Source organism: Bison bison, unplaced genomic scaffold (genome assembly GCF_000754665.1).
Source record: "Bison bison bison isolate TAMUID 2011002044 unplaced genomic scaffold, Bison_UMD1.0 scf7180017864326, whole genome shotgun sequence".
NCBI lineage: Eukaryota > Metazoa > Chordata > Mammalia > Artiodactyla > Bovidae > Bison > Bison bison.
In genome coordinates, this window is record NW_011494898.1 from 5,477,961 (window position 1) to 5,503,862 (window position 25,902).

Sequence of the window (25,902 nt, forward strand, 5' to 3'; positions counted from 1 at the left end):
CCCCCCCCCCTCTCTCCAGCCTGGCACACACCTTGCTTCTGTTTGTTTCTGCAAGAAGAGCCCTATTTCCTGAGTCAGTCACCTGTTCTTCCGTTCAAGCCCTGCCTAAGTGTCTCCAGATGGGAGACAGAGCTTTTAGGGAAAGGGAACAGGACTCTAAGGGCTGAGGGAAGAGAGAAGGAGGATTGGGTGGGCCCCAGAGCTGGTTTCTAACAAGGTGCTCTGGCAGCCACCACTCCCTCAGACAGTACTCCCTCAGCTCAGAAGGGCAGTGTTTCATTTCAAGGAGGAACCCAGGAAAATATCAGGCTGCAGTGAAATCCCTGGAACGAGAGAGAGGGGGAGAAAATAAAAGCAAACAAGAAAATACAAAACACCCTCAGCCACTCTCTGGCCTGTCCCTGTGGGGACAGCTGGTCTTCAGAAGGTGGAAACAAGGGCACGGGCAGCTACACCTCCAGACACAGGGCGGCTGCACAGCTCAGGACCAGAGCCACCCGGCCCTCCCTGCCAGAGGGTTTCTCCTCTTGGTTTCTAGAATCCAAATAGCATGTATGGCAGGAAATGACAATGACCTTGACAGTTCTGGGGGGCTCCGTAAAAAGCCTCTGTTCTGCCCAAGGTGCAGGACCGAACCGCTGATGACTTGGCCTTCGCTGCAATAGGGCCTCTCAGTGCTCTTGCCAGTGCGACCTATTGGGTCTCCCGGGTGAAGTGGACCACTCAGAGCGGTTCCCGAGATCTGGGTCTGCAGGAGGTCCGAGCACTGGGAGCCGCCCACGAGTCCCTGTGGCCCCGCCCCCTGGGCTAAGCGCACTTTCTTCTGCGCTGAGGGCCTTGAGGCCCTGAGGATGCACCGCCTCCCAGTGGTCCTGTGGGCGGGATTTCTGGGCCGGAAGTTTCTCTCCTTTAGGGCAAACTTACCACAGAGTAAAGAGCAGGTGCCTTGGGCCAGACTCAAGCTCCAGGCTTGGACACTTCTTAAAAGCTATTTTTCCCCCTTTTTTTTCTTCTTCGAACTTTTTATTTTGTATAGGGGTATAGCCTATTAAAAATGTTGTGAAAGTGTCAGGTGAACACGAAGGGACTCAGCTGTACATCAATTCATTCTCCTCCAGACTCCCCTCCCATCCAGGCTGTCATATATCATTGAGCAGAGTTCTGTGTGGTATACAGTATGTCCTTGTTGGTTATTCATTGTAAATATAGCAGTGTGTACATGTTTATCCCAAACTCCCTAACTATCCCTTTCTACCAGCAACCATAAGTTTGTTCTCTAAGTCTGTGAGTGTCTTCCTGTTTTGTAAGTTCATCTGCATCGTTTCTTTTTGGATTCCACACATAAGGGACGTCATATGATACTTCTCCTTCTCTCTTATTTCACTCAGTATGACGCTCTCTAGGTCCATCCATGTTTCTACAAGTGGCATTAACTCATTCTTTTTAACGGCTGAGTAATATTCCACTGTATTCTTAGTGTCACTGTGTCTGTAAAGATGAAGAAAGAATACCAGGGGGAAACTGACACCAGTCACCTTAAATGATTTTTGGAACAAGGCTTTATACATATTAAAAAGTTGAGGAATGAATGAATGAAGTATCGCCAGATCACAAAATACGCCATGAGCAAGATAAGCAGTAGTCTCTGAGCCTTAACTGATCCACAAAAGTGTATTGTGTTGCTGAAGAGTAGTGTCCACACTTTTGGCCCTTCTCTCTTTGAGCCATATTGTGCTCAATGCTTTGCACTTATTACTGCATTCAGTCCTTACAGCAGTCTTCTGGAGTGAGTGATTTTATCCTCATTTGACAGATGGCAGAGCTGGCTACAGGTTATGTACCTTGGTAGAAGTCACATAGTTCATTAGGGTAGCCAGGGTTGAAACTTGAAAATCTGTCTTCCTAACTAGTCCACCTTAGCACAAAGCATTGTTCTGAACAGATCTTCACTCATATCTGTATGTGCTTTCTGCTGAGTCTTTGAGACGGTCGCCATAGAAAACCAGCGGTGGCCACGGAGGGGAGGGGGTTGGGAACCAGGTCATGAAGGGCACCCCCACCCCAGTGGGGTGGGGTGGGGTGGAGGGGCTGCAGACTTTCCTTGCTAGCATCCTCAAGTCTGAAGTCCTGTAAGGCAGACAGGGCAGCCAGACTACAAACACCTAAAAAAAATTCTCCCAACTTTAGGTATACATGTGAGCCAACCATCACACAAGAATTTAAAATGTTCTTTCTGCATTCTTTTCAGAATGTGGATGGCAAATAAACCAAAAGAAATAAAAAAAGAAACATGGCAGGCCAGACCTTCCTACATAGGAAAGAACAACATTTATTTGATTAATTCTGTTCCTAAACAGCAGTCGACATCACTAGCACACAGGGCGGTCTCCCTGGGTGTGTGTGTGTGTGTGTGTGTGAATATGTACACATATATGCACAACCCCAAGTACATGCATACATATGTATGCACAGATAAACACACAGACCTGCCACCCACAGAGAATATTTATTCATACTCATATGAGAATCAAACTGCTATTCTGTCCCCTAATCCTGCAAACATTAAAAGTAAGCCACTTTACGTAAACACATTCAGTCTCTTGATTTACACTAGTTCTTACGAGGGCAGAGCTGCACGTTTTTGAAGCTCTCTCCTTTAACCACAGGAGATGCTTACAGAGGCATGGCTGGCTGCCTCATCGTGTATCATGAAAGAAAGAGCATTAATCAAAAACGCTTGGTCATCAGGACTTCCCTGATGGTCTAAGAATCCACCTGGCAGTGCAGGGGACGTGGGTTCGATTCCCTGATCGGGAAACTAAGATCCCACACGCGGCTGAGTAACTGAGCCCATGAGACTTCAAATACTGAAGCCCTAGTACATACTCTGGAGCCTGTGCGCCACATCTAGAGAGTAGGCATGCTTCAAGAAAAATCCCACATGATGCAACTAAGACCCATCGAAGTCAAATCAATAGATTTTTTTTTGGTTTAAAAAGATTCTTGCAACAGGAGATAGATTGAAGTCAACTCCTCTGAAACAAAGGCAGGAAAATTTAAAAACAGAAACAAAAAGCTTCATCATCACTGCATTTCTCAAGACCTTTTCAGCAGACCCCTGTAGGCCGCCATGCTTTTTACCATTCTGACTCACTCTGCAGATCTGCTGACATGCCCTCCCCTCCTCCCCAATCCTTCTGGCTGCGGCACTGTTACTTAGCACTTGACCATGACAGAGCGTGCATGCAAGCTAAGTCGCTTCAGTTGTGGCCCATTCTTTGTGACCCCATGGACCATAGCCTGCCAGGCTCCTCTGTCCAAGGGATTCTCCAGGCAAGAATGCTGGTGTGGGTTGCCATGTCCTCCTCTAGAGGATCTTCTTCTTGATATAGGGATTGAACCTGTATCTTGTAACATACCCTGCATTGGCGGGGGGGTTCTTTACCAGTAGTGCCACCTGGGAAGCCCCTGACAGTGCATGGATCCAGATTAATTTCTGCTCAAAGTGATCCTACCTATAACCCAACAAGGCACAGTCTCAGTCTCTCTGGCGGTTGGCTGCTCCTTTGTCTTCCTTCCCATCTCTGCCTGCCTCACCTCCTCCACAGCCCAGTATGAGGTCCACACAGCTATAAGGGTTCTGATTCCCTGCCTCCGACACTCTGTGTGGGTCAGCACAACTGGATTCGTTTACAGCGGATGCTCCTTAAGCCCCTTGTTTTGAGATGAGCTGAGGGTGACTGAGAGTTCCAGAAAAACATCTACTTCTGCTTTATTGACTATGCCAAAGCCTTTGACTGTGTGAATCACAACAAATTGTGGAAAATTCTTAAAGAGATGGGAATACCAGACCACCTTACCTGCATCCTGAGAAATCTGTATGCAGGTCAAGAAGCAATAGTTAGAACCAGACATGGAACAACAGACTGGTTCCAAATCAGGAAAGGAGTATGACAAGGCTGTATATTGTCACCATGCTTATTTAACTTATATGCAGAGTACATCATGCAAAATACCAAGCTGGATGAAGCACAAGCTGGAATCAAGATTGCAGGGAGAAATACCACTAACCTCAGATACGCAGATGACACCACCCTTATGGCAGAAAGTTAAGAAGAATTAAAGAGCCTCTTGATGAAAATGAAAGAGGATTGTGAAAAAGTTGGCTTAAAACTTAACATTCAAAAAACTAAGATCATGGCATCCAATCTCATCACTCCATGGCAAACAGATGGGGAAACAATGGAAACATTGACAGACTTTATTTTCTTGGGCTCTAAAATCACTGCAGATGGTGACTTCAGCCATGAAATTAAAAGATGCTTGTTCCTTGGAAGAAAAGCTATGACCAACCTAGACAGCATATTAAAAAGCATAGACATTACTTTGCTGATAAAGGTTGGTCTAGTCTAAGCTGTGATTTCCAGTAGTCATGTATGGATGTGAGAGTTGGACCATAAAGAAAGCTAAGCACTGAAAAATTGATGCTTTTAAACTGTGGTGTTGGAGAGGACTCTTGAGAGTCCCTTGGACTGCAAGGAGATCAAGCCAGTCAATCCCAAAGGAAATCAGTCGTGAATATTCATTGGAAGGACTGATGATGAAGCTGAAGTTCCAATATTTTGGCCACCCGATACAAAGAACTGACTTATTGGAAAAGACCCTGATGCTGGGAAAGATTGAAGGCAGGAGGAGAAGGGAATGACCGAGGATGACATGGTTGGATGGCATCACTGACTTGATGGACGTGAGTTTGAGCAAGCTCCAGGAGTTGGTGATGGACAGGGAAGCCTGGTGTGCTGCCGTCCATGGCGTCACAAAGAGTCAGACATGACTGAGCGACTGAACTGAACTGAACTGAGGGCGACTGAATGCACACACGCCCTCCAAGGGATGGAACAGATTTTAGTGTGGCCCAGTACCCTCCTGTTGGGTTGCCAGCTCTTTGAGGACTGTATATGGGAGGGCAAGTAAGGAATTCTCCCCCATTTGCTCCTGTCACCGGCCTTTTCATGTGGATGGGGTGGAGAGGGAAAAGTACAGAGGTAAAGGATTCCCAGTGTGGGTTAGGCTGCAGACTCAGACTTTTATTCATCCTGTGAAATGAGAGAAGTTTAATGGATCTAGCTCTTGATGACATTCAAAAATTCCTGAAGAAGCATGATTTGTCATTCTGGGTGTGACCTGAACTTCAAGGGCATGGGTCCCTGGAGGAAGAATGTACCTCCCCAGGAGAAAACAAAGGACTCCATAGAAGAGGGTCAGCCTGGCTGAATTCAGCACAGGACACAGCTTGTCATCACATAATTAGACCTCTATCGTGTGTCTGATGAAAACATACAGAGACTTTTCTTCCTCAGTTGGCCTGTAATTGAGGACGTTTATAGTTTCTTAGCAATCTCATTCTTTCAGTGGACACAAAGTATTATGTTGATAGGGTAAATAAACATGAAACAAACTGAATTTTCATTTTAATAAAATAAGGCCTATTGCTAGGAATTTACCAATTGAAACATGTTCTCAAGCTCCCCAAAAGAGAAAAGTAGCCTTCCCAGAGTTTAGGGCCTGATCACCATTCCCACTTTGTAACTTTCATCTGTATGATGGTAGGGGGGTCATGGTGCTTCCCCTGTGGAGAACTGAATTTGAGGAAGGTTACATGGATTACATGGTTAATACCTGGCAGAGTGCCCAAGGTTATATGGTTAATACCCGACAGAGCAAGAATTTGAACCAGGATCTGTCATCTGCATCTTGTCCACAGCCCTTGAAATCCTACTTTTGCAGCCCTTGGCCCAAATTGAAGCCCACCTATTTTGTTTCCAGGTGGTGCTAGTGGTAAAGAATGTGCCTGCCAATGCAGGGGGCATAAGAGATGGACATAAGAGATAAGTTCGATCTCTGGGTCAGGAAGATCCCCTGGAGGAGGGCATGGCAGCCCACTCCAGTATTCTTGACTGGACAATCCCATGGACAGAGGAGCCTGGTGGGCTACAGTTCAGACAGTTGCAAAGAGTCGGACACACCTGAAGCGACTTAGCATGGCACATAGCACACAAGCTAAGAATGGTTTTTAAACAGTTGAAAAAAATCACAAGAAGAATATTTCCTGATGCATAAACATGACATTTAAAAGGTGAAATTGGAACCCAGTCACACCTTTTGTTTCTGTGTCATCTCAGGTTGCTTTCCCACGTTGAGTAGTTGTGATAGAGACCATTTATGTCCCTACAAGCCAAAACACTCAATATCTGGATCTTTTCAGAAAAAGTTTGCCGGCACTGTTCTGCACCCTACTGGTACCTCCAGCAGTGGGACTCTATGGTTTTAAAGTCCAAGTGATTATAAATGGTCCTCTTTCCAAAATTAAACCTAGCTATAAAAAGTCCAATATCTCTATCTTGAGAAACAGTAATGCTACATGAGGAAGATAACACATGTGAAATAAAAACGGAACAAACTCTATGTTCCTGCCTCCCTGATAGCTAAACTTTGATGACTTTTAGAGTACATTGCTTTCCTGACAAACATCCCTATAGTCAGTGCTATGGTTTTTGCAGTAGCTGTGTATGGATGTGAGAGTTCGACCATAAGGAAGGCTGAGCATCAAAGAATTGATGCTTTCGAATTGTAGTGCTGGAGAAGACTCTTGAGAGTCCCTTGGACAGCAGGGAGATCAAACCAGTCAATCCTAAAAGAAATCAACTCTGATTATTCACTGGAAGGACTGATGCTGAAGCTCCAATACTTTGGCCACCTGACGTGAAGAGCCGACTCACTGGGAAAGACCCTGATGCTGGGAAAGATTGAGGGCAGGAGGAGAAGGGGACGACAGAGGATGAGATGGTTGGACGGCATCATGAACTCAATGGACATGAGTTTGAGCAAACTCCAGGAGATAGTGAAGGAGGGGGCCTGGTGTGCTGCAGTCCATGGAGTTGCAGAGTCAGACATAACAGAGCAACTGAATAACAAGAGTACAAGAGGAGGCAAAGACTTTTTTTCTTATTCTTGGATTCCCAATTAATGAACCATGAAAACAAGATGAATTTTACATAAAGAGAATGTACTTTATAGGACTAAAGTAATTTTTACTCGTTAGGGCTCCTTCTTCACTTGTTCTTTAATGTTTTATTATGAAGGTGCAATTCTAGACCTTTTTAGCAACAGAGGTCATTGTTCTCAGTATAAGAGGGAAATCACCCAATGTATTAAAAGGTGGTGGCCACACTCCTTCAGCTAAGGAGAAATGAAAGGAGATACTGTCTTCCTTTGCATATTCTTTGTTCTCCTTTCTGACCTCTATTGCACATTCTAAAGACCTGGCTCACATGTGAAACAGAATTTAAAACCATACCTATCACAATGAAGAGTTCTGGAGATGGGTGATGGTGATGGTTGCACAACAATGTGGGCTACTTAAAGCCCATGAACTGTACACTTGAAGACAGTTACAATGCTTAACTTTATATTATCTGTATTTTAACAGAATTTAAGGGCTTCCCTGGTGGCTCAGCTGGAGAAGGAAATGGCAACCCACTCCAGTATTCTTGTCTGGAAGATCCAAGGCCCAGGGGAGCCTGGTGGGCTGCCATCTATGGGGTTGCACAGAGTTGGACATGACTGAAGTGACTCAGCAGCAGCAGCAGCTGGTGGCTCAGCAGTAAAGAATCTGCCTGCTAAGCAGGAGACTCAGGTTCAGTCCTCGGGGCAAAAGATCCTCTGAAAGAGGAAATGGCAACCCACTCAAGTATTCTTTCCAGGATAATCCCATGGACAGAGGAGACTGGTGGTCCATGGAGTTGCAAAGAGTTGGATATGACTGAGTGACTAAAACAACACACCATAATTTAAAGTAAAACCAACCAAACAATAACAACAAAAGACCCCAAAGGTATCGGTTTGGGGAAAAAACAATTTCAAAAGCTTTGAGGAAGATTTTTATATATAATTCCATTAATGGGTTTCCCTGGTGGCTCAGTCGGTAAAGAATCTGCCTGCTCTGCTGGAGACCCAGGTTTGATTCCTGAGTTGAGAAGATCCCCTGAGTTGAGAAGGGAATGGCAACCCACAGCAGTATTCCTACCTAGAGAATTCCATGGACAGAGGAGCCTTGTGGGCTATATTGTCCAGGGAGTCACAAAGAGTCAGACACAACTGAGTGACTAATACACACACCATTAGGAAAATGGAAAATAAAAATTTCAGGGAAGGGCTTTTGAAAGAGCTGAAGCTTTTTTCAGAGGGAAAAAAAAGACCATCAGTGTGTCTTTGTGTGTGTGCTTGGGCACGTATGCATGTGTGCACTTATGTGTATGTGTGTGCTTTCAAGAAAATATTCAAGTCAAAAGATGATCATGAATAATTATTAGGAAAAGGCAAATCAAAACAAGTAGAGGTGCCACTTACACCAGTCATAACGGCCATCATTAAAATGTCTACAAATAACAAATGCTGGAGACGGTATGGAGAAAAGGGAAGCCTTCTGCATTGTTGGTGGGGATATAAACTGTTGCAGCCACTATGGAAAAAAATACAATGGTTCCCCTAAAAAACAAAAACAGGACTTCCTTGTTGGTACAGTGGATAAGAATCCACCGGCCAATGCAGGGGACACAGGTTTAATCCCTGGTCTGGGAAGATCCCACATGCTGTGGAGCAACTAAATCCGAGAGGTACAACTACTGAAGCCTGAGCACCTAGAGCCTGTGCTCTGCAACAAGAGAAACCACCACAATGAGAGGCCTATGTACCGCAACTAGGGAAAGCCTGCATGCAGACGTGAAGACCCAGTGCAACCAAAAGAAAAAAAAATAGGCTGCTAGCAACCCAACTCTTGGGGGCATACACACGGAGAAAACTATGATTTGAACGGATATAGGTACGCTGGTATTCATAGCAGCACTATTTACAATTGTGAAGACATGGAAGCAAACTAAGTGTTCATCAGCAGATAAAGGAATAAAGAAGCTGTGGCACATATATAATGGATACCTCTCAGCCATAAAAATGAATGAAGTAATGCCACGCACAGCAACATGGATGGATCTACAGATCATCACACTAAGTGACGTAAGCTAGACAGAGAAAGACAAATACCATATGATACCACCTATGTGTGGGATCTAGAATATGACACCAATGAACCTGTTTATAAAACAGAAACAGACTCACAAATATAGAAAAGAAAACTATGGTTCCCAAAGGGAAAGAGGGGGAGGGATAAATTAGGAGTTTGGGATTGGCAGATACAAATTACTATATATAAAATTGATAAAGAACAAGATCCTACTGTATGGCACAGGGAATTGTATTTTCCTGGTGGTAAAAAAAGAATATATATAAATATTTAAATAACTGAATCCTTTTGCTGTATACCAGAAACTAACACAACAGTGTAAATCATCTTTTATTTTATCAATATAAAATCATTTATTTTATCAATAAAAGATAAATTAAAATAAATAAAATAAATAAAATAAAATAAATAAATAAAAAAAGATAAATTAAAAAGAGAACACAAATTATGTCCAATTAATTATATTCCCTCTGTTACTACCAGCAATATTGTAAATTAAAGTGTTTACAAGAGTCCTTCTATATAGAATAATCTCAATCTGTCAATGCAAAATACCAAGTACCTTTGCACAGCAACAGAAATCAAAGTAAGTGCTAACTATGTCTGGAAACCTCTTGGAACTCTAACATCTTTCACCAATTACACCAAAGGGAAAAAACAACATCCAGTGAACACCTATTAGGATTCCTCTGTAGCATCTATTGGAGGAGGGCATGGCAACCTCCTCCAGTATTCTTGCCTGGAAAATTCCATGGATAGAGGAGCCTGGTGGGCTGTAGTCTGTCTGTACAGAAGTTGTTGTGACTGCCTGGGAAAGAGTGAGCACCAAAAAAAAAAAAAGCAAACCACAACAGAAACCTTATCCTAAAAGTGGAATTGAGATCTGAGCAGAAGTGCCAACCTAATAAAAAGACTTCCTCTTCAATCATTAGGTCGTAAAATTAAAACCAGCCCATATTAGATGTGGGCAAACATCGTAGTTGACTTCTGTCCATTTGCCAATGTTTTTCAGAGATGAATACGATAAAGTCCCTTGAGTGTGTGCTGGGAGTGCTGGGGGACTGTGTGCCAGTTCCCCGAGCACAGCGGGTGCGTGCTGAGGTTTCTGAAGGCTCCACTGTTTGGAATGAGCATATATAACCCAACAACAACAGCTGCTCATGGCCGGGGCCTGGCCGCGATGGAGTCAACCAGCTAAACGACAACTGGAGATGACACTGGTCGTTGTCGGGTGAAGCCAGCAACAAAGGAACAGATGAGCTCTGTGTCCTCGGGGCCTGCAGCAATGCAGTCAGGGCAGAGCCGCCGTGGCGATGGAGCTCGGGGCGGCATGGTGTGACGCTGACACCGACTCAATCAAATGCCCACTGTCTTGTCTGCTTCAGACAAACCCTGTACACACCCTCCCAACACACACACACACACGCATGCGACATACACACGCAGACTGATGTTTTGCTTCCTGTGCTTGGAGGCACTGGGTTTTTGAGATAAGCACATGCTCAGTTGCACAGTCGTGTCTGACTCTTTGCCACCCCGTGGACTGTAGTTCTCCAGGCTCCTCTGTCATGGGATTCTCTAGGCAAGATACTGGAGTGGGTTGCCATGCCCTCCTCCAGGGGATATTCCCGACCCAGAGATCAAACCTGCATCTCCTGCATCGATAGGCAGATTCTTTACCACTGTGCCACCTTGGAAGCTCTAAAAATGCTGTAAGTACAGACACTGTAGATGCATTGCAGGTTGTGATGGGCCCCCTCCTGCCCACTGCAGGCTCTATATAAGGCAGGTGTGCAACACAATGGGCCCCTGGCAAATGGCACCCCTAGAAATAGTTAGGTCTGCCGATATAAAAATACATAAAATAGAAGACAAGAACTGTTCTAATCAGTTGCCACCTTTTAAAATCCTGGCAAGTTCACATAAAATGTTAGGGCTCCAGTTTCCTTTGATTTGAAGACCCAGGCTCCCTCCGCCCTCCAGGAAACCATTAACTTGCATTGCAAGGCTACTCCTCCCAAAACTTGCTTTTTCCCACTACCTGCTTACTAACTCACATTTGCTACCTGCCTGGCCTCTGTAGGGTCTGAGTTCAGGTCACCTATAGACACTCATTCAAATCTAGGGTGGCCCTAGTGGTAAAGAACCCACCTGCAATGCAGGAGACATAAGAGACTTGGGTTCGATCCCTGGGTTGGGAAGCTCCCCTGGAGGAAGAAATGGCAACCCACTCCAGTATTCTTGCCTGAAGGATCCCATGGGCAGAGAAGCCTGGTGGGCTGCTGTCCACAGGGTCGCAAAGAGTTGGACATGACTGCAGCAACACAGCACAACATATGCGTAGATCTTCAACCTCCGGGGGTGAGGGTGGTATCTTTTGAGCTGCCCCAGGCTCAGCCCAGCTCTTCACACACTGTCATCTCGTTTGAGTCGTCCACTGATGCATGTTCCATGGGCTCAGAGAGCTGACATGGACATGACCTCACAGCTGGATGCTGTTGGGAGACGGACAGAAGCTTGGGAATCATTCATCTGCTTTAGATCCTCAGGACCCATTTGAGTTAGTAAGTCCTTCAGCAAAGTCCACCTCACATGGATTTCCTTAGGAGAGGCTGTGTCTGGGGTTGGGAGTCAGACTGCATGTGTTCAAGCCCCGCCTCCACAGATCTGTGTGACCCTGGACAAGCTGTTTCACCTCCCTGTCTGACGTTCTTTCTCTCTCAAGTGGAGATGAAAACAGGATTTATCTCAGAGGTCTGTGTGCAGATTAAATGAAGTAATACATAAACATATCTCCTACAGCACCTTTACTCAAAATATTTCCTTGTTATTATATCCTTGGAAGCTGAACATACCAAATTTTAAAAGTACATAGTTATTACAGGCCATTTACAGCATTCTTCTAAGCTGAAATACTTTCATAGGTTGTTGTCCAGTTGCCAAGTCATGTCCAACTCTTTGCAACCCCCACGGACTTGCATAAGACATAGACATAAATCACTACCATAAATCTCTGTTTGAAATAATTATACTCTTAGAAAGATATGAAGTAGAAGGAAAGGCAGTGACAATCTATGCCACTCTGGATCCACAAGCTGCCAGAACTGGAAGGAAAGCTAAGCCTTCCCTAATCCAGTGGATTTAACAACTTATTTTAGCAGCAGAAACCATTTCTTTGAATGCAGTCTTACACCAAAGCCATGAACGAGAGCAATGTGGCAGCTTTGGCTGAAGAGGAGGTGAGGTCCCAGAACTGGGCTCTGGCTTCACCCAGCATGTTCTCAGAAGCTGTTGCTAAGGACCCCTGATCTTGGCTAAGCACTCTCCTTTGACAGTGGGAAAGATTAAGACCATTCATATCTCTACAAGGATAAGAAGGTTCATGCCAAGGACTAAGACCGAACTGTTGCTGTATCCCCAGCATCCAACCATGTACCTGGAGCTCAGGACCCTAGCAGCTCTAAGACTTGTGTGATGGGGGCTCTAACACAGGGGAGGTGCCAGGCTGCAAAAGTCTGAGGGGATGGGCTTCTAGGGTATGGTGATGACTGTTGTCATTATGGGAGAGAAAAATGCCATTACAGTCTAGATATGGTCCTGGGTATGGGGTTGATTCTTGGGGAAGTGATGGGGTGAGGATAAGGAAGCCTGAATTAAGCAAACAAAAATATCGCTATTAGGGCTGGATACCATCTAAAAACTGGAGAAGGAAATGGCAACCCACTCCAGTACTCTTGCCTGGAAAATTCCATGGATGGAGGAGGCTGGCAGGCTACAGTCCATGGGGTCGCAAAGAGTCAGATACAACTGGGCGACTTCACTTTTACTTTCACCATCTAAAAATATCAAGATGAATGAACCACTTTTCACCCCAGGCATTCTGTTGAACTCCAATTCTGCCCAGAAATTTGGGAAAGGATAATTAGTTTAGTTTCAAAGTGTGGTGCCCAGACCACTTACATCAGAACTACCAGGGAGCCTACTGCAAGTGCAAATTCATGAGCCCCACACCAGAATTATTCAATTAGAATCTCCAGTAGTAGAATCCATACATTTACATTCTCCACGAGCTTCCCAGATGTTCTTGTGCAGAAAAAAGTTTGAGAAGCACCATATTTCATCTCTCCGGGGCTCAACCATGATGTCACCAGGAGCCATCTGGAGAGTTTTACTTTGCTTGGGCCCTATCCTTAGAGATTCTGATTTAATAGGTCTGGAGTGGGACCTGAGAACTGAGATGCTTTCCAAAATCTCCCCCAGTGTTGTAGGGCAGAATGGTTTACATTCATTCATAACTCGCTGCCAGAGGGGAAGGGGAGTCTCCAATTTCATGAATTACTTCTATTATAACCAAATGAAAATGCAGATATTCTAATTGGCCCTTAGAGATAAGCTGCTACTTTTCCTTTCGGTTTGTCTCTAGCCACCTAGGCAGTAGAAAGACAAAAGTTTTCAGCAAAGCCTTGTCAAAAGCCTTTTGTGAATACTGAAGTTGCTTTCTAAATGGGTTGGATGCCCAAGAACCTACTGTATACAGCACAGGGAACTTGGCTCAATATTATGTAACAGCCTAAATGGGAAAAGAATTTGAAAAAGGATCCGTGTATATGTATAACTGAATCACTGCTGTACACCTGGAATTATCACAAATTATTAATCAACTATAATCCAATATAAAATAAAAAAATGTGTTGGATACATTTACAAAGCATACTTTAAAATAAAGTTGATTGAGGTATACTTGGTTTTTAACAAAATGCTTCTATTTAAATGCAGTTTGGGCTTCCCTGGTGATTCAGTGGTAAAAAATCTGCCTGCCAGTGTAGGAGACATGGGTTCCATCCCTGATCTGGGAAGATCCCACATGCTGCAGGGCAACTAAGCCCTCGTGCCACAACTCTTGAGCCAGTGCTCTAGAGCCTGGGTGCCATAAACTACTGCATGCTGCAGCTACTGAAGCCCGGGCACTCTAGAGCCTGGGCTCTGCAACAAGATAAGCCACTGCAATGAGAGGCTCGTGCACTGCAACCAGAGTAGCCCCTGCTGGCCACAACTAGAGAAAGGCCCAAGCAGAAGTGAAGACCCAGCACAGGCAAAAATAAATAAATAAAAAAAAAAACATTAAAAAATAAATAAATGCACAGTTTGATGAGCTTTGAGGGATATATGCTCCCAGGTAACCACCACAATTGAGATACATAATATTTCTACCACGTCTGAGAAAATTCCCTCTTTACTCCTTTGCAGTCAATCCCCTACCCCTACCCTTTGCCCAGGCAACCACTGATCTGCTTTCTGACATAGTGGATTAGTTTAGACTGTTCTAGAATTTGATATAAATGGGATCAAACTGTATGAACTTTCTATATCTGATTTCTTTTGCTCAGCACTATGTTTTTAAGAATTATCCATAGCATGAATTATACTGTTCATGTTTCTTCTCTGTTTCAAAAGTAAGTGCACAGGCCTTCTGGGTACCACTTCCAGAGAAAAGAGCTGGTTTCTGGAATGAAGTGAAAGGGAAGTGAGAAAGTAAGACAATTGGCTAGATGGCCTTCTTCAAAGAACTTGGCCAGCAAGGCGAGAAGGAAGTGACCAAACTGAGGTAAGGGGAGTTTTCACCGAGGCAGGTGATTTCTGCAGGAAGGAGCATGCTGGGGAGATGGCAGAGCTGAGCTTAGGATGTGGCAAGTAAGAGAAGAAAGGGAAGCAAATATAGGGGCCAAAGACAAACATCACCAGTTTAAAAAACGTTGGTCTCTGCGGTGGTCTAAAAAAATGTCTAAAAATTCTCAGCTCCTCCTCTTTGAGAGAGAGAGAGAGAGAGAGAGCTTAGTTCCCTTCCCCTTCAGAGCTGGCCGGACTTGGTGACTCACTGCTGACGAGTGAAAGCGGTGGAGGGTGGCTGGTCACTTCTGACGCTAGTCCTTGGAGATGCTGTGGCTTTCGTTGTGGTTACCCTCTTTGGGGTCAGTGGGCTCTGGGAGCAGCTGGCGGGGACCTAACATGGTGAAGAGTGAAGAGCCCTCTTCTCTGAGGGAGACTCGCAGGATAAGCAGGACACAGGACATGTGGAGCCGAGGGACTCGCATGTACTTATGGCCTGGAGCTGAGGGGACATGGCTCATTCAAGGAACTCTAGGAAGTTCCCTTTGGAAGCTGTCTGCATCTCTTTTTCTTCATCCAGATCTACCAGTATGCATTTATTCTAAATTACTGGTCCAGTTACACTCAGATTCACAACATCATAGGAATCTCATGAAATTCATAGTGATTACTACCATGTTCCAGTATGACATTATGGCTTAACTGGCCTTGCTGATGGCCTGGATAGCTGACCTTTATCTACAAAATTACTTCATGGTAAGGACTTCCCTGGCAGTCCAGTGGTTAGGACTCTGAGCTTCTACTGAAAGGGGTCCAGGTTCCATCCCTGGTCGGGGAACTAAGATACCACATGCCACAGGGTGAAGCCAAAAAAAAAAAAATTAATTCAAGGTGGGAGGTGTCCCGAGGACCATACAGGGACCACACAAGTCCCTAGGGTAAGAACAGTCTATAACCTTATCCTCATGCTTTTATTGTGGTCAGACAGGTGAGTGGTGAGAGAAGATATATTGCTAGATTTCAACAAGTAAAACCTTCCTGCATTCAAATCCCAAGCAAATTCATTTGACAAAGAATCTACTCTTGTCTGCTGGGAAATTTGAACTAGTCTAGACCACACAGAGCAGACAAAAATTTGGCAGACTTATATTGAATATATGGGCATCAAGCCACAGTGACTATTCACACACTTTCATACAAATGCTCATGAAGATGAATTAATTTCTGCTGTGACTGACATTCTGCAGCAATTTCCAAAAATGCAGACACAGTAAAGTATAATTACTATTTGTAATTAATTTGTAATTTATGAGCCTTCCTGAGGAAATAAGCAGCTCCCTGAGATGGAGATTCTGACACGAGACCTAGAGAGAAACAGTGAGCAGATGGTTTTGAGTTCTATCCAGTCTTCATTGCAAGCTGGGGGAGAAGTAAGTGTCCAGTAAAGAGAAGCAGACCATAGTATATGTTCTAAGAACTAAACGGCAATGCCTCATTGAGGCAGCATGGGGACAGTTTTGAACACATCTGGCATTCACTGGCGATTGGACAGGGTATTAATATTGTAGAAAGTAATGCTTGAGGGTAGACTCTCTTAATTAGTAGTGTCCAAAAGAAAGTGGCACCCCACTCCAGTACTCTTGCCTGGAAGATCCCATGGACAGAGGAGCCTGGTGGGCTGCAGTCCATGGGGTCGCTGAGAGTTGGACACGACTGAGCGACTTCACTTTCACTTTTCACTTTCATTCATTGGAGAGGGAAATGGCAACCCACTCCAGTGTTCTTGCCTGGAGAATCCCAGGGACGGTGGAGCCTGGTGGGCTGCCTTCTTTGGGGTCGCACAGAGTCGGACACGACTGAAGTGACTTAGCAGCAGCAGCAGCAGCAACAGCAGCAAAAGAACGTTCCATGATGATGGAGATGCTCACGATCCAACACAATACCCACTAGACATGATATGTGGCTTCTGAGCACTTGAAATGTGGCTAGGAAGATTAAGAAACTAATTTTAATTTTTATTTAATTAATTTAAATGTAAATAGCCACAAGTGGCCAGTGGCTAGTGTATTGGGCAGTGCAATTCTAATTAATGTGGGTTGAAAGATATGATTCTTTAAAACCATGAGCTCCTTAAAGAATGGAGATGTATCTTTGATGGTCACTTTGGCACTCAGCACAGTCTCTGACATATAGTAGGTTTTCAATAAATGCTTATTAACAGACCCTCAGCAGCCCGAAGAGGACTGGCTTTGTAATACAAAAGGTGACTGTAGAATTTCCCAAAGGGTATTTCAAAGCCTTAGATCCACAAAGTACTCTGGAGAGAAAGAATTCCCTGGTCACATATATCTGTATGTTCTATATCTTGCTTGGGGGATTAGGATCCATATTAGGGTATTAATGAAACCAGAATAGTTTTATTATTTCACTGTTTCCCATAGTTATTGGACCATGCAACCCCCCTTTTCACATAATACCTCTGACATCTCTTAGAACTAGTAGATTCTGGGAGAAATACTTTGGAGGATGTCAAAATAATGACAGGATAGGAGGAAGACTTCCAGTGAATTCCTTGAAAAGCAGTGGCCCCAATTTCTAGTACATGGTCAGAAGGTAATAAATACCTACTGAATGGTCTGGAAATGATGGGCTTCCCAGGTGGGGCAGTAGTAAAGGATCCACCCATGCAGGAGACGTGAGTTTGATCCCTGGGTCAGGAAGATCCCCTGGAGAAGGAAATGGCAACCCACTCGAGTATTCTTGCCTGGGAAATCCCATGCACAGTTGAGCCTGGCAGGCTATAGTCCATGGGCTCACAAAGAGTCAGACAACTGAGCATGCATGTGCACTAGAAATGACTCTCTTCCAATTAAAATCAGAAGTTATCTATAAACCATTCCCACTCAGCAAAGGTAAAGAAAGAAGGCAGAGTGTGGCTGGGAGGTGTTGGGATTCTTCACCTGACTATATTGGGTGTACCTGCCGAACTAGAAGATGATCTGACATATGAATTAGACAGAAGTATGTAATAGCAAATTAGAACAGAAATAATATGAGTTATTAATATATGCTAATGCTTCAAGATTCTGTACTTAAAAAATTTAAAGCAGGCAGCTAATTGTTGAATGATTAGAATATCAACCCATTTACAAAGGAATGATCAATCCAGAGATACAGATGGTGTGAACAAGGATGAAACATGGGTCCTGGATCATCAAAAAAGCAAGAGAGTTCCAGAAAAACATCTATTTCTGCTTTATTGACTATGCCAAAGCCTTTGACTGTGTGGATCACAATAAACTGTGGAAAATTCTGAAAGTGGTGGGAATACCAGACCACCTGACCTGCCTCCTGAGAAATCTGTATGCAGGTCAGGAAGCAGCAGAACTGGACATGGAACAACAGACTGGTTCCAAACAGGAAAAGGAGTACATCAAGGCTGTATATTGTCACCATGCTTATTTAACTTATATGCAGAGTACATCATGAGAAACACTGGGCTGGATGAAGCACAAGCTGGAATCAAGATTGGTGGGAGAAATATCAATAACCTCAGATATGCAGATGACACCACCCTTATGGCAGAAAGTGAAGACCTAAAGAGCCTCTTGATGAAAGTGAAAGAGGAGAGTGAAAAAGTTGGCTTAAAGCTCAACATTCAGAAAACTAAGATCATGGCATCCGGTCCCATTACTTCAAATAGATGGAGTAATAGATGGCAAAATAGATGGAGAGTAATTTATGGCAAATAGATGGAGAAACAGTGGGAACAGTGGCAGACTTTATTTTCTTGGGCTCCTAAATCACTGCAGATGGTGACTGCAGCCATGAAATAAAAAGACATTTACTCCTTGGAAGAAAAGTTATGACCAACCTAGACAGCATATTAAAAAGCAGAGACATTACTTTACCAACAAACGTCTGTCTAGTCAAGGCTATGGTTTTTCCAGTAGTCATGTATGGATGTGAGAGTTGGACTATAAAGAAAGCTGAGTGGTGAAGAATTGATGCTTTTGAACTGTGGTGTTGGAGAAGACTCTTGAGAGTCCCTTGGACTGCAAGGAGATCCAACCAGTCCATCCTAAAAGAAATCAGTACTGACTGTTCATTGGAAGGACTGATGTTCAACCTGAAACTTTAATACTTTGGCCACCTGATGTGAAGAACTGACTCACTGGAAAAGACCCTGATGCTGGGAAAGATTGAAGGCAGGAGGAGAAGGGGATGACTGAAGATGAGATGGTTGAATGGCATCACCGACTCAATGGACATGAGTTTGAGTGAACTCTGGGAGTTGGTGATGGACAGGGAGGTTTGGCATGCTGCAGTCCACGGGGTCCCAAAGAGTCAGACATGACTGAGCGACTGAACTGAACTGAGAGACAGGAAAAGAAAAAGGTCCTCTCTGAGAAGAAAAATGTGCACAAAAGACAAAACAAGAACCTGATTGAGACCAGGTTAGTCACTTACGGTCTTGAGTTTTGCTAATGCCTTAGTAAGAAAGGATTGGAATTAACTCTAGATCCACAACATAGTTTCAGCTAAAATTTGTTTGTAGTTATTGTAAATACATACACTTATGATTACATTTACTAATCTATATATAGACCAGTCCACAGTATGGATTAATCTCTTTGCAACAAATCTCTTCTGAAACTTGAACTTAGAAACAAAAATCTCTTAGATCTAGTTAAGCAGAGGAATTTGGATGGGAGAAATTCCAATCAAAACCATCAGTCATGCATGGTACCCTCTGCAGTGAGGTGCCCAGACAAAGCCTGTCCCTGCAGGGCTGAACACGTTACATGTGGGTGATCTGTAGATTTCATCATGTGCTCTAGATCTTCTCACTTAGAAAAGGGGCTTTAACGTGAAAAGTGTATGCCTACTCTAAACATGGGGCTTCCCAGGTGGCACTAGTGGTCAAGAACCTGCCTGCCAATACAGGAGCCTGGGTATGATCCCTGGGTTGAGAAGATCCCCTGGAGGAGGGCATGGCAAACAACTCAAGTATTCTTGCCTGGAGAATCCCATGGACAGAGGAGTCTGGTGGGCTATAGTCCATGGGTCACAAAGAGTCGGACAAGACTGAAGTGACTAAGCACGCAGGCACTATAAAGATACCACCTCAGTGTTCACAAAGATGGCTGAATTCCCCACTCCAGGAGGAACCACCCCATATCCTGGGAAATTGTTTAGTCCATGTGACTGTGCACACCCCACTCCAACTGCATCCAGAAAGGGCAAGTACCACCACTGGCCACTCCTCTCAGCGTCACTGTTGCCTGCAGACCACCTTGCCTCTCTGAATGTCTCCATCACCGCGTGTCTGAGAAGGGGGTGCAGGGGGCAGGACCAGAGACAGAGCTCACTCAGAGCCCTTGGCCCTGGGTCCACAGCCTACTTGTCATGTTCACCTTTGGTCTTTGTTGGTCAGGCTTTTTAAAGCATAATGTTTGATTTTTCTGCTTATTATAAAAGTGATACATGCTTGTGATAGAAAACTTGAAAAGTTCAATAGGCATGTATTTGCCATATTTCCTTTCTCATCTATGATTAGATGACTCTACTTGCCACCCTAGTAGATATACATATGATTAGAGTGATTTTCCAATACAGTTTTGAATTTTGATTTTATTACTTAATATTATGTGCTGAGATTTTCCCATGGGCATCGTATTCAACTCTAACTGATTATATTATAGGCCCTGAAATAAAGCAAACCATATCTCACCCTGACCCAGTTAAAAAACAAAAACAAAACAAAAAAACCCAAACCAACTATTTTCCATCCCATAAACCAGAAGCAAAAGCTTTCTGGACATCAGAAAAGGATGAATAAACGGGACTAACAAAGACATATGGCAGGTTTTGCCCCATTGAGCCCACTAACTCGGCACAATGCAGTTCATTGAAAATAATCCCACATTCCTGTGCTATTTTTCAAATTGACACTTTAGAACATGTCTGCCAAAGCTCCTAAAATGGTCTCTGGCAGGCTCTTCCACTCAGCTGTGGGCATTTGGGTTGCCCTGAACAACCACCCCTAGCTGATGCCATGCTGGACACACAGACACGCACATGCCATCTAAACTGATAAAGTCCCACAAATGCAATTCTCCAGCTACTCTCCATGCCAGGTATACCCGCTCTGCTGGCATGCTAGGCTTTAATTCATGAAAGAAAGAAAGTGAAGTCGCTCAGTCGTGTCTGACTCTTTGCGACCCCATGGACTGTAGCCTACCAGGCTCCTCCACCCATGGAATTTTCCAGGCAAGAGTACTGGAGTGGGTTGCCATTTCCTTCTCCAGGGGATCTTCCTGATTTGAGGATTGAGCCCGGGTCTCCGCATTGCAGGCAGACACGTTACCATCTGAGCCACCAGGGAAGTCTTAACTCACGAAGACTTCATTAGGCAAAAAGGAAAGGTCACGTTGGACCAGAGACAATAAGGCTGGAGACACACTGTGTCAAAGATGATACTCTCCGTAAGTCACGCTGGGGGGACTCTTGGTATGATTGCGTTCACATACAGACAACAGCCCCAGAGACATTAAATGCCTTGCTCAGCATCAGACAACGACTGCGGCAACATTATCGTGGAAGCATGCTTGTCAAGGCCAAACGGCCAGACTCGCTGGCTCAGGCTCCTTCTTCTCCAATGCCTGTGTCCATGCTGGGACCATTTGGCTGGAAGTGAGAGAACCCGCCTGACAAGAAGCAACCCTCAGGCCTCTGCACAGATGATGCTGCCAAACAAAAGGCCCTTTCAGAAGCCTCACAATGGCTCTTCCTTGCTAGCTGTTTGAGGTAGTGGCTCTGGCGCATGTGAGAGGCTCTGCTTCTTTTCACAGTCCTGACCTGATCTTGCCATTTCAGGCCAGCCTTGGCTACTGCACCCACCAAGGGTCCCCCAGGCGTGCATGGGCATGCCCTGGCCACCTCTTAGGGGAACACAAGGTCATCGCGTGTCTGGGCTGAGATGAGGCGTGCTGGGTCTGTATGAGACAAGGCTTTCCAAGTCTTTGGTCTGCAAACTGCTGTTCTTCCATCTGGTCCTAAAGCACCCATTTTTCAAGCAGTGTTGGTGGCTGAAGCCTAAAATCACTTGGTGCATGAATCTCAATCGTCAGCCAAGAGTCACTGCCTACAAACTGGGAGAGTTGGGGAAGCTTGGGGGTGATAAGATGGCAGTAAGGAGAGTAATGACAGATGGAGAGGAACATGGGTTGGATGTTGAGAAATCACCCACCACGCCTGTTTGAAGTAAAGATAACGAGTATAGGAAGCAGATGGAATAACACATGTCAAGAGTGTAGCGAAACATGTGGAACTCAAGAAATGGAGCTATTGTTTATTTCTTGAAAATGCATGTGTGCCATGCACATAGTGGCAACTGAATGATGGGGTGTCACCGGTGAAGTGGGAGGGCTGAGGAGTGAGAAGGGATGAGGCTGAGTCACTTTTTTTCCCCTGAGGCCCTCCTGTATGAGGACCTATTTACTTCCCGTCTCCCTCTCTAAGTCTTCTTTCTTCCTCACCCCATCAGCAGTGGTGGGGGCGGGCTTGGGGCAGGGTGGAGGCAAGGAAGCCAAATGCAATTAAATTGGGAGTGGGGATGGTGCTACAGAAAACTGAACCAGTTTCTTCACTGGATGAGTTCGCAAGGCCTTTGCTCTGTAAATCTTGGGTCTTCAAAGGGTGGGGGTGATACAGCATTTTGGAAACTCATTTGATCAAGAAAAGAAAATCCATTTTTCACTGATCAGTTCTTGGGATCAACATCCTGAGGAATATTCTTGGCCAAAACAGATCCTTAGATTTTTCTTCTTGGCTTGACTTTCCCACCTCACTGAGCTAGCCACCCCCATCCTCGAGAAGAAGAGATGATGTGCTAACAAGAGAAATTTCCTAACTTGAGAGTAATTGTCATCTAGAGTCTTGCCCCCCTCAGAGGAGCACTGAGATCACCTGCGGGCAAAATGAACCGAGTGTTTATCAGGGGCACAGAATCAGAATCTGCACTGTGGTGAGATGCCCAGTTGATTCATATGCACATTGTATTTGAGAGGGAGGAACTTCCCTGGGATTCCAGTGGCTACGGCCCTTGAGCTCCCAGTGCAGGGAACCCGGGTTTGATCCCTGCTCAGGGAACTAGATCCCACATGCTACAGCTGAGACTTTGCGTGCTGCAACTAAAGATTCCATGTGCAGCAACTAAGACCCAGCACAGCCAGATAAATACATGGCTAGCTATTTTTCAAAAGTTTGCAGTGGAGATCTGGGGTGCTTGGTCCTGGGCACTAACCTCAATGATTCTGTTTTGGTGTATCTGGGGTGAGGCTTGGGTAAGTCCATTTTAAAATATCACCTCCAAGAAATTCTGATGCAGCCGTGTGTGGACTCCTATTGAGAAACACTGACTTAATGTAAAAGCTCCTATGGCCCATGGACAGAGGAGCCTGGCAGGCTGTTGTCCATAAGGTTACACAGAGTCAGGCACAACTGAAGCGACTTGGCACGCATGCAGACTCATGGCCCACGTGTTCTCAGGTGCTCAGTCATGTCTGACTCTTTGCAGCCCCATGGATTGTAGCCCTCCAGGCTCCTCCATCTATGGGATTTCCCAGGCAAGAATACTGGAGTGGGTCGTCATTTCCTCCTCCAGGGGATCTTCCCGACCCAGGGATCAACGCATCTCTTGTGTCTCCTGCATTGGCAGGCAGATTCTTTACCACTAGCCTCACCTGGGAAGCTCTGCTATAAAGTAACAGAACAGCCCTGTGCTAACTCTTGGTTTCGTGGCAGCTCCTCTACAAGACACGTGACGGTATAATCATTGTTAGAAACAAGGCAGTGGAGCCCTGGAGAGAGATGGTGAAAGTGCTGGACCAAGGTCACCCAGGGGTGAGCAGGTCATCACGATGAACAAGAACACTCCTGTCTTTCCTGCCTGCCTCGCCAACCTCTCTCCTCCTCCGCCCTCCTCTGTTCTTTATTCACCAGCTTCTGCATGGCTAACAGCCCTCTCTGAGTCTGCTTTTGTCTTTAGTGAAAAGCTAACAAAACACTGTTGCTCCCGGTGCTGGCTAATGACTGCGCCTGATTAGCGCCATTCTGTCAGCTGACTCCCAGGCAGCCCGGCCAGCCAGCAGCCTGCTTATTCAATCAGCGCCTGGCCCATCTGCTAATTACCAGCATCATTTAGGCTCGTTTCCTTGACTGTGAACTTGCTCGAGTTCAAATCATCTTCAGCTGTTGCCTTTACAGGAGAACAGAATCATTTGTCACATCTGTCAATGCTCCAGCCTCCCCTCCCTGCTAGAGACTCAGTGAAATCCCGTGTGTCTCCGGTTCCCAGGCTGCTGCTGACCAGCGGGTCCCAACGGGAGCCGTGAGGCAGACCCTGTGCACAGACGGACGTGCTGGCCTTCCTCACTGGGCTGCCAGGGTGACCTCTTCCCTGCTTCTGAATCCCAACTGTATTCCCACTCGGAGGCCTGACAGAGTGGCCTACTGTCCCCCCTCACCAGGGATGGAGGGTTTTCCCAGGAGATGGGATTTTTTGTGATAAACCCAGGAGACTGCATCACCGTAGACCTGGCCCACCAGGACACACAGTGCGAGAGTGTTTGACATCCTCCCAGGAGCTATAATTGGGGTCTAGATCAGAGAACTGACTGGGAATTGAGGTTCCATCGTTCTCTGGCAGACCTGATACTAAGGATTCGCATCTATCTCTTCAGTGCTCTACACTTCATTTTGCTTTTAGTCTCAACTACTAACTCGGTAGGATGAAGCTTTATTTCCAACAGTGGATAAGTGGAGGTCTGCAGGCATGTTCTGAGATGAGGATGGCACCAGAGAAGGAATGATGGTGTGTAACCCCTTTAAACGGAGGGGCCTCATCCTCCAGGGACTCTTCCTGATTCAAAACCACATTAAGCATCTTCAGTGGCTAAGTCAAAGATCTCTCTTGGAAAATGGCACTTGAAAATAAACTGGTTATTTTCAAACATCTTTTGATATTGATTTCTAACATATTAATAATTCCACAGTGATAAGTGAAAAGACTCTGTATGATTCCAATACTTCTGTTTTTGTTGTTGTTCAGTCACTAAGTTGTGTCTGAATCTTTGCAACCTCATGAACTGCGGCACACCAGGCTTCACTGTCCTTCACTATCTCCTGGAGTTTGCTCAAACTCATGCCCAGTGAGTCAGTGATGCCATCCAACCATCTCATCCTCTGTTGCTCCCTTCTTCTCTTGCCCTCAATCTTTCTCAGCATCAGGGTCTTTTCTAATGTGTTGGCTCTTGGCATCAGGTGACCAAACTGTTGGAGCTTCAGCAACAATCCTTTCAATGAATATTGATTTCCTTTAGGATTGACTGGTTTGCTCTCCTTGCTGTCCAAGTGTCTCTCGAGTGTTCTCCAGGACCACAGTTCGAAAGCATCAATTCTTTGGCACTTAGACTTCTTTATGGTTCACCTCTCATATCTGGACCTGACTACTGGAAAACCATAGCTTTGATGCTATGGATCTTTGTTGGCAAAATGATGTCTCTACTTTTCAATACCACTAGACTATGAAATTTTTGCACCTTGTTTTATGTACCTGGATATGTTCCAGTGTGTCCTAGATTACAGCCTATGGGAACTTGAGTAGAATTTGTATCCTATTGTTGTGTGAAAATTGTATAAATCTTAATTATGTTGAAGTGGTTCATGGTGCTTTTCAGGTCTACTATAGCCTTCCACTTCACTGTATATTCATTCTATTAATTTTCAAGAGTTTGATATTAAAACTCCAACTAAAAATCTTAATTTATCTACTTAAAAAAATAATTGTAATATTTAGTGGAACTAAATGTAACCTTGTTGTGTATTTTCCAAGTCTCCTGTAAATGTGTTATCATACTATCATAATTTAAAAAATAAAAAAGAGAAAAAAAGCCACATTAAACATCTATTATGTACTTGGCAACATCAACAACATCAACTCAAAGAGCTGACAACCCACGGAAGACGCTGATACAAATACAATGAACTATATCTGTTACAAGGCTACTGAGGAGATCCCCAGGATGGCAAAAGGCCATGTGAGCCAGGGAAGGTAGAATTAGGGTAACTCTGCTTACTATATGCTGGTCACTGGCTTCCCTGGTGGCTCAGAGGTTAAAGCATCTGCCTGGAATGCAGGAGACCTGGGTTCA

General features: G+C 44.8%; 1 protein-coding gene across 3 annotated transcripts in view; it reads right to left on the reverse strand.

Annotated features, from left to right (window-relative positions):
* MOB3B (MOB kinase activator 3B) overlaps positions 1 to 25,902 on the reverse strand; it is a 241,897-nt gene that overhangs the window by 38,862 nt on the left and 177,133 nt on the right. Inside the window, exon 4 of one of the 3 annotated variants that reach the window (XM_010853338.1) lies at positions 11,379 to 11,574. The exons of the other annotated variants lie outside the window; for them this stretch is intronic. Coding sequence (XP_010851640.1) covers positions 11,473 to 11,574 — 102 coding nt within the window. The 3' untranslated portion in view covers positions 11,379 to 11,472. Of the gene's footprint in view, positions 1 to 11,378; positions 11,575 to 25,902 lie in introns of those variants that run through there. 3 annotated transcript variants of the gene reach the window in all.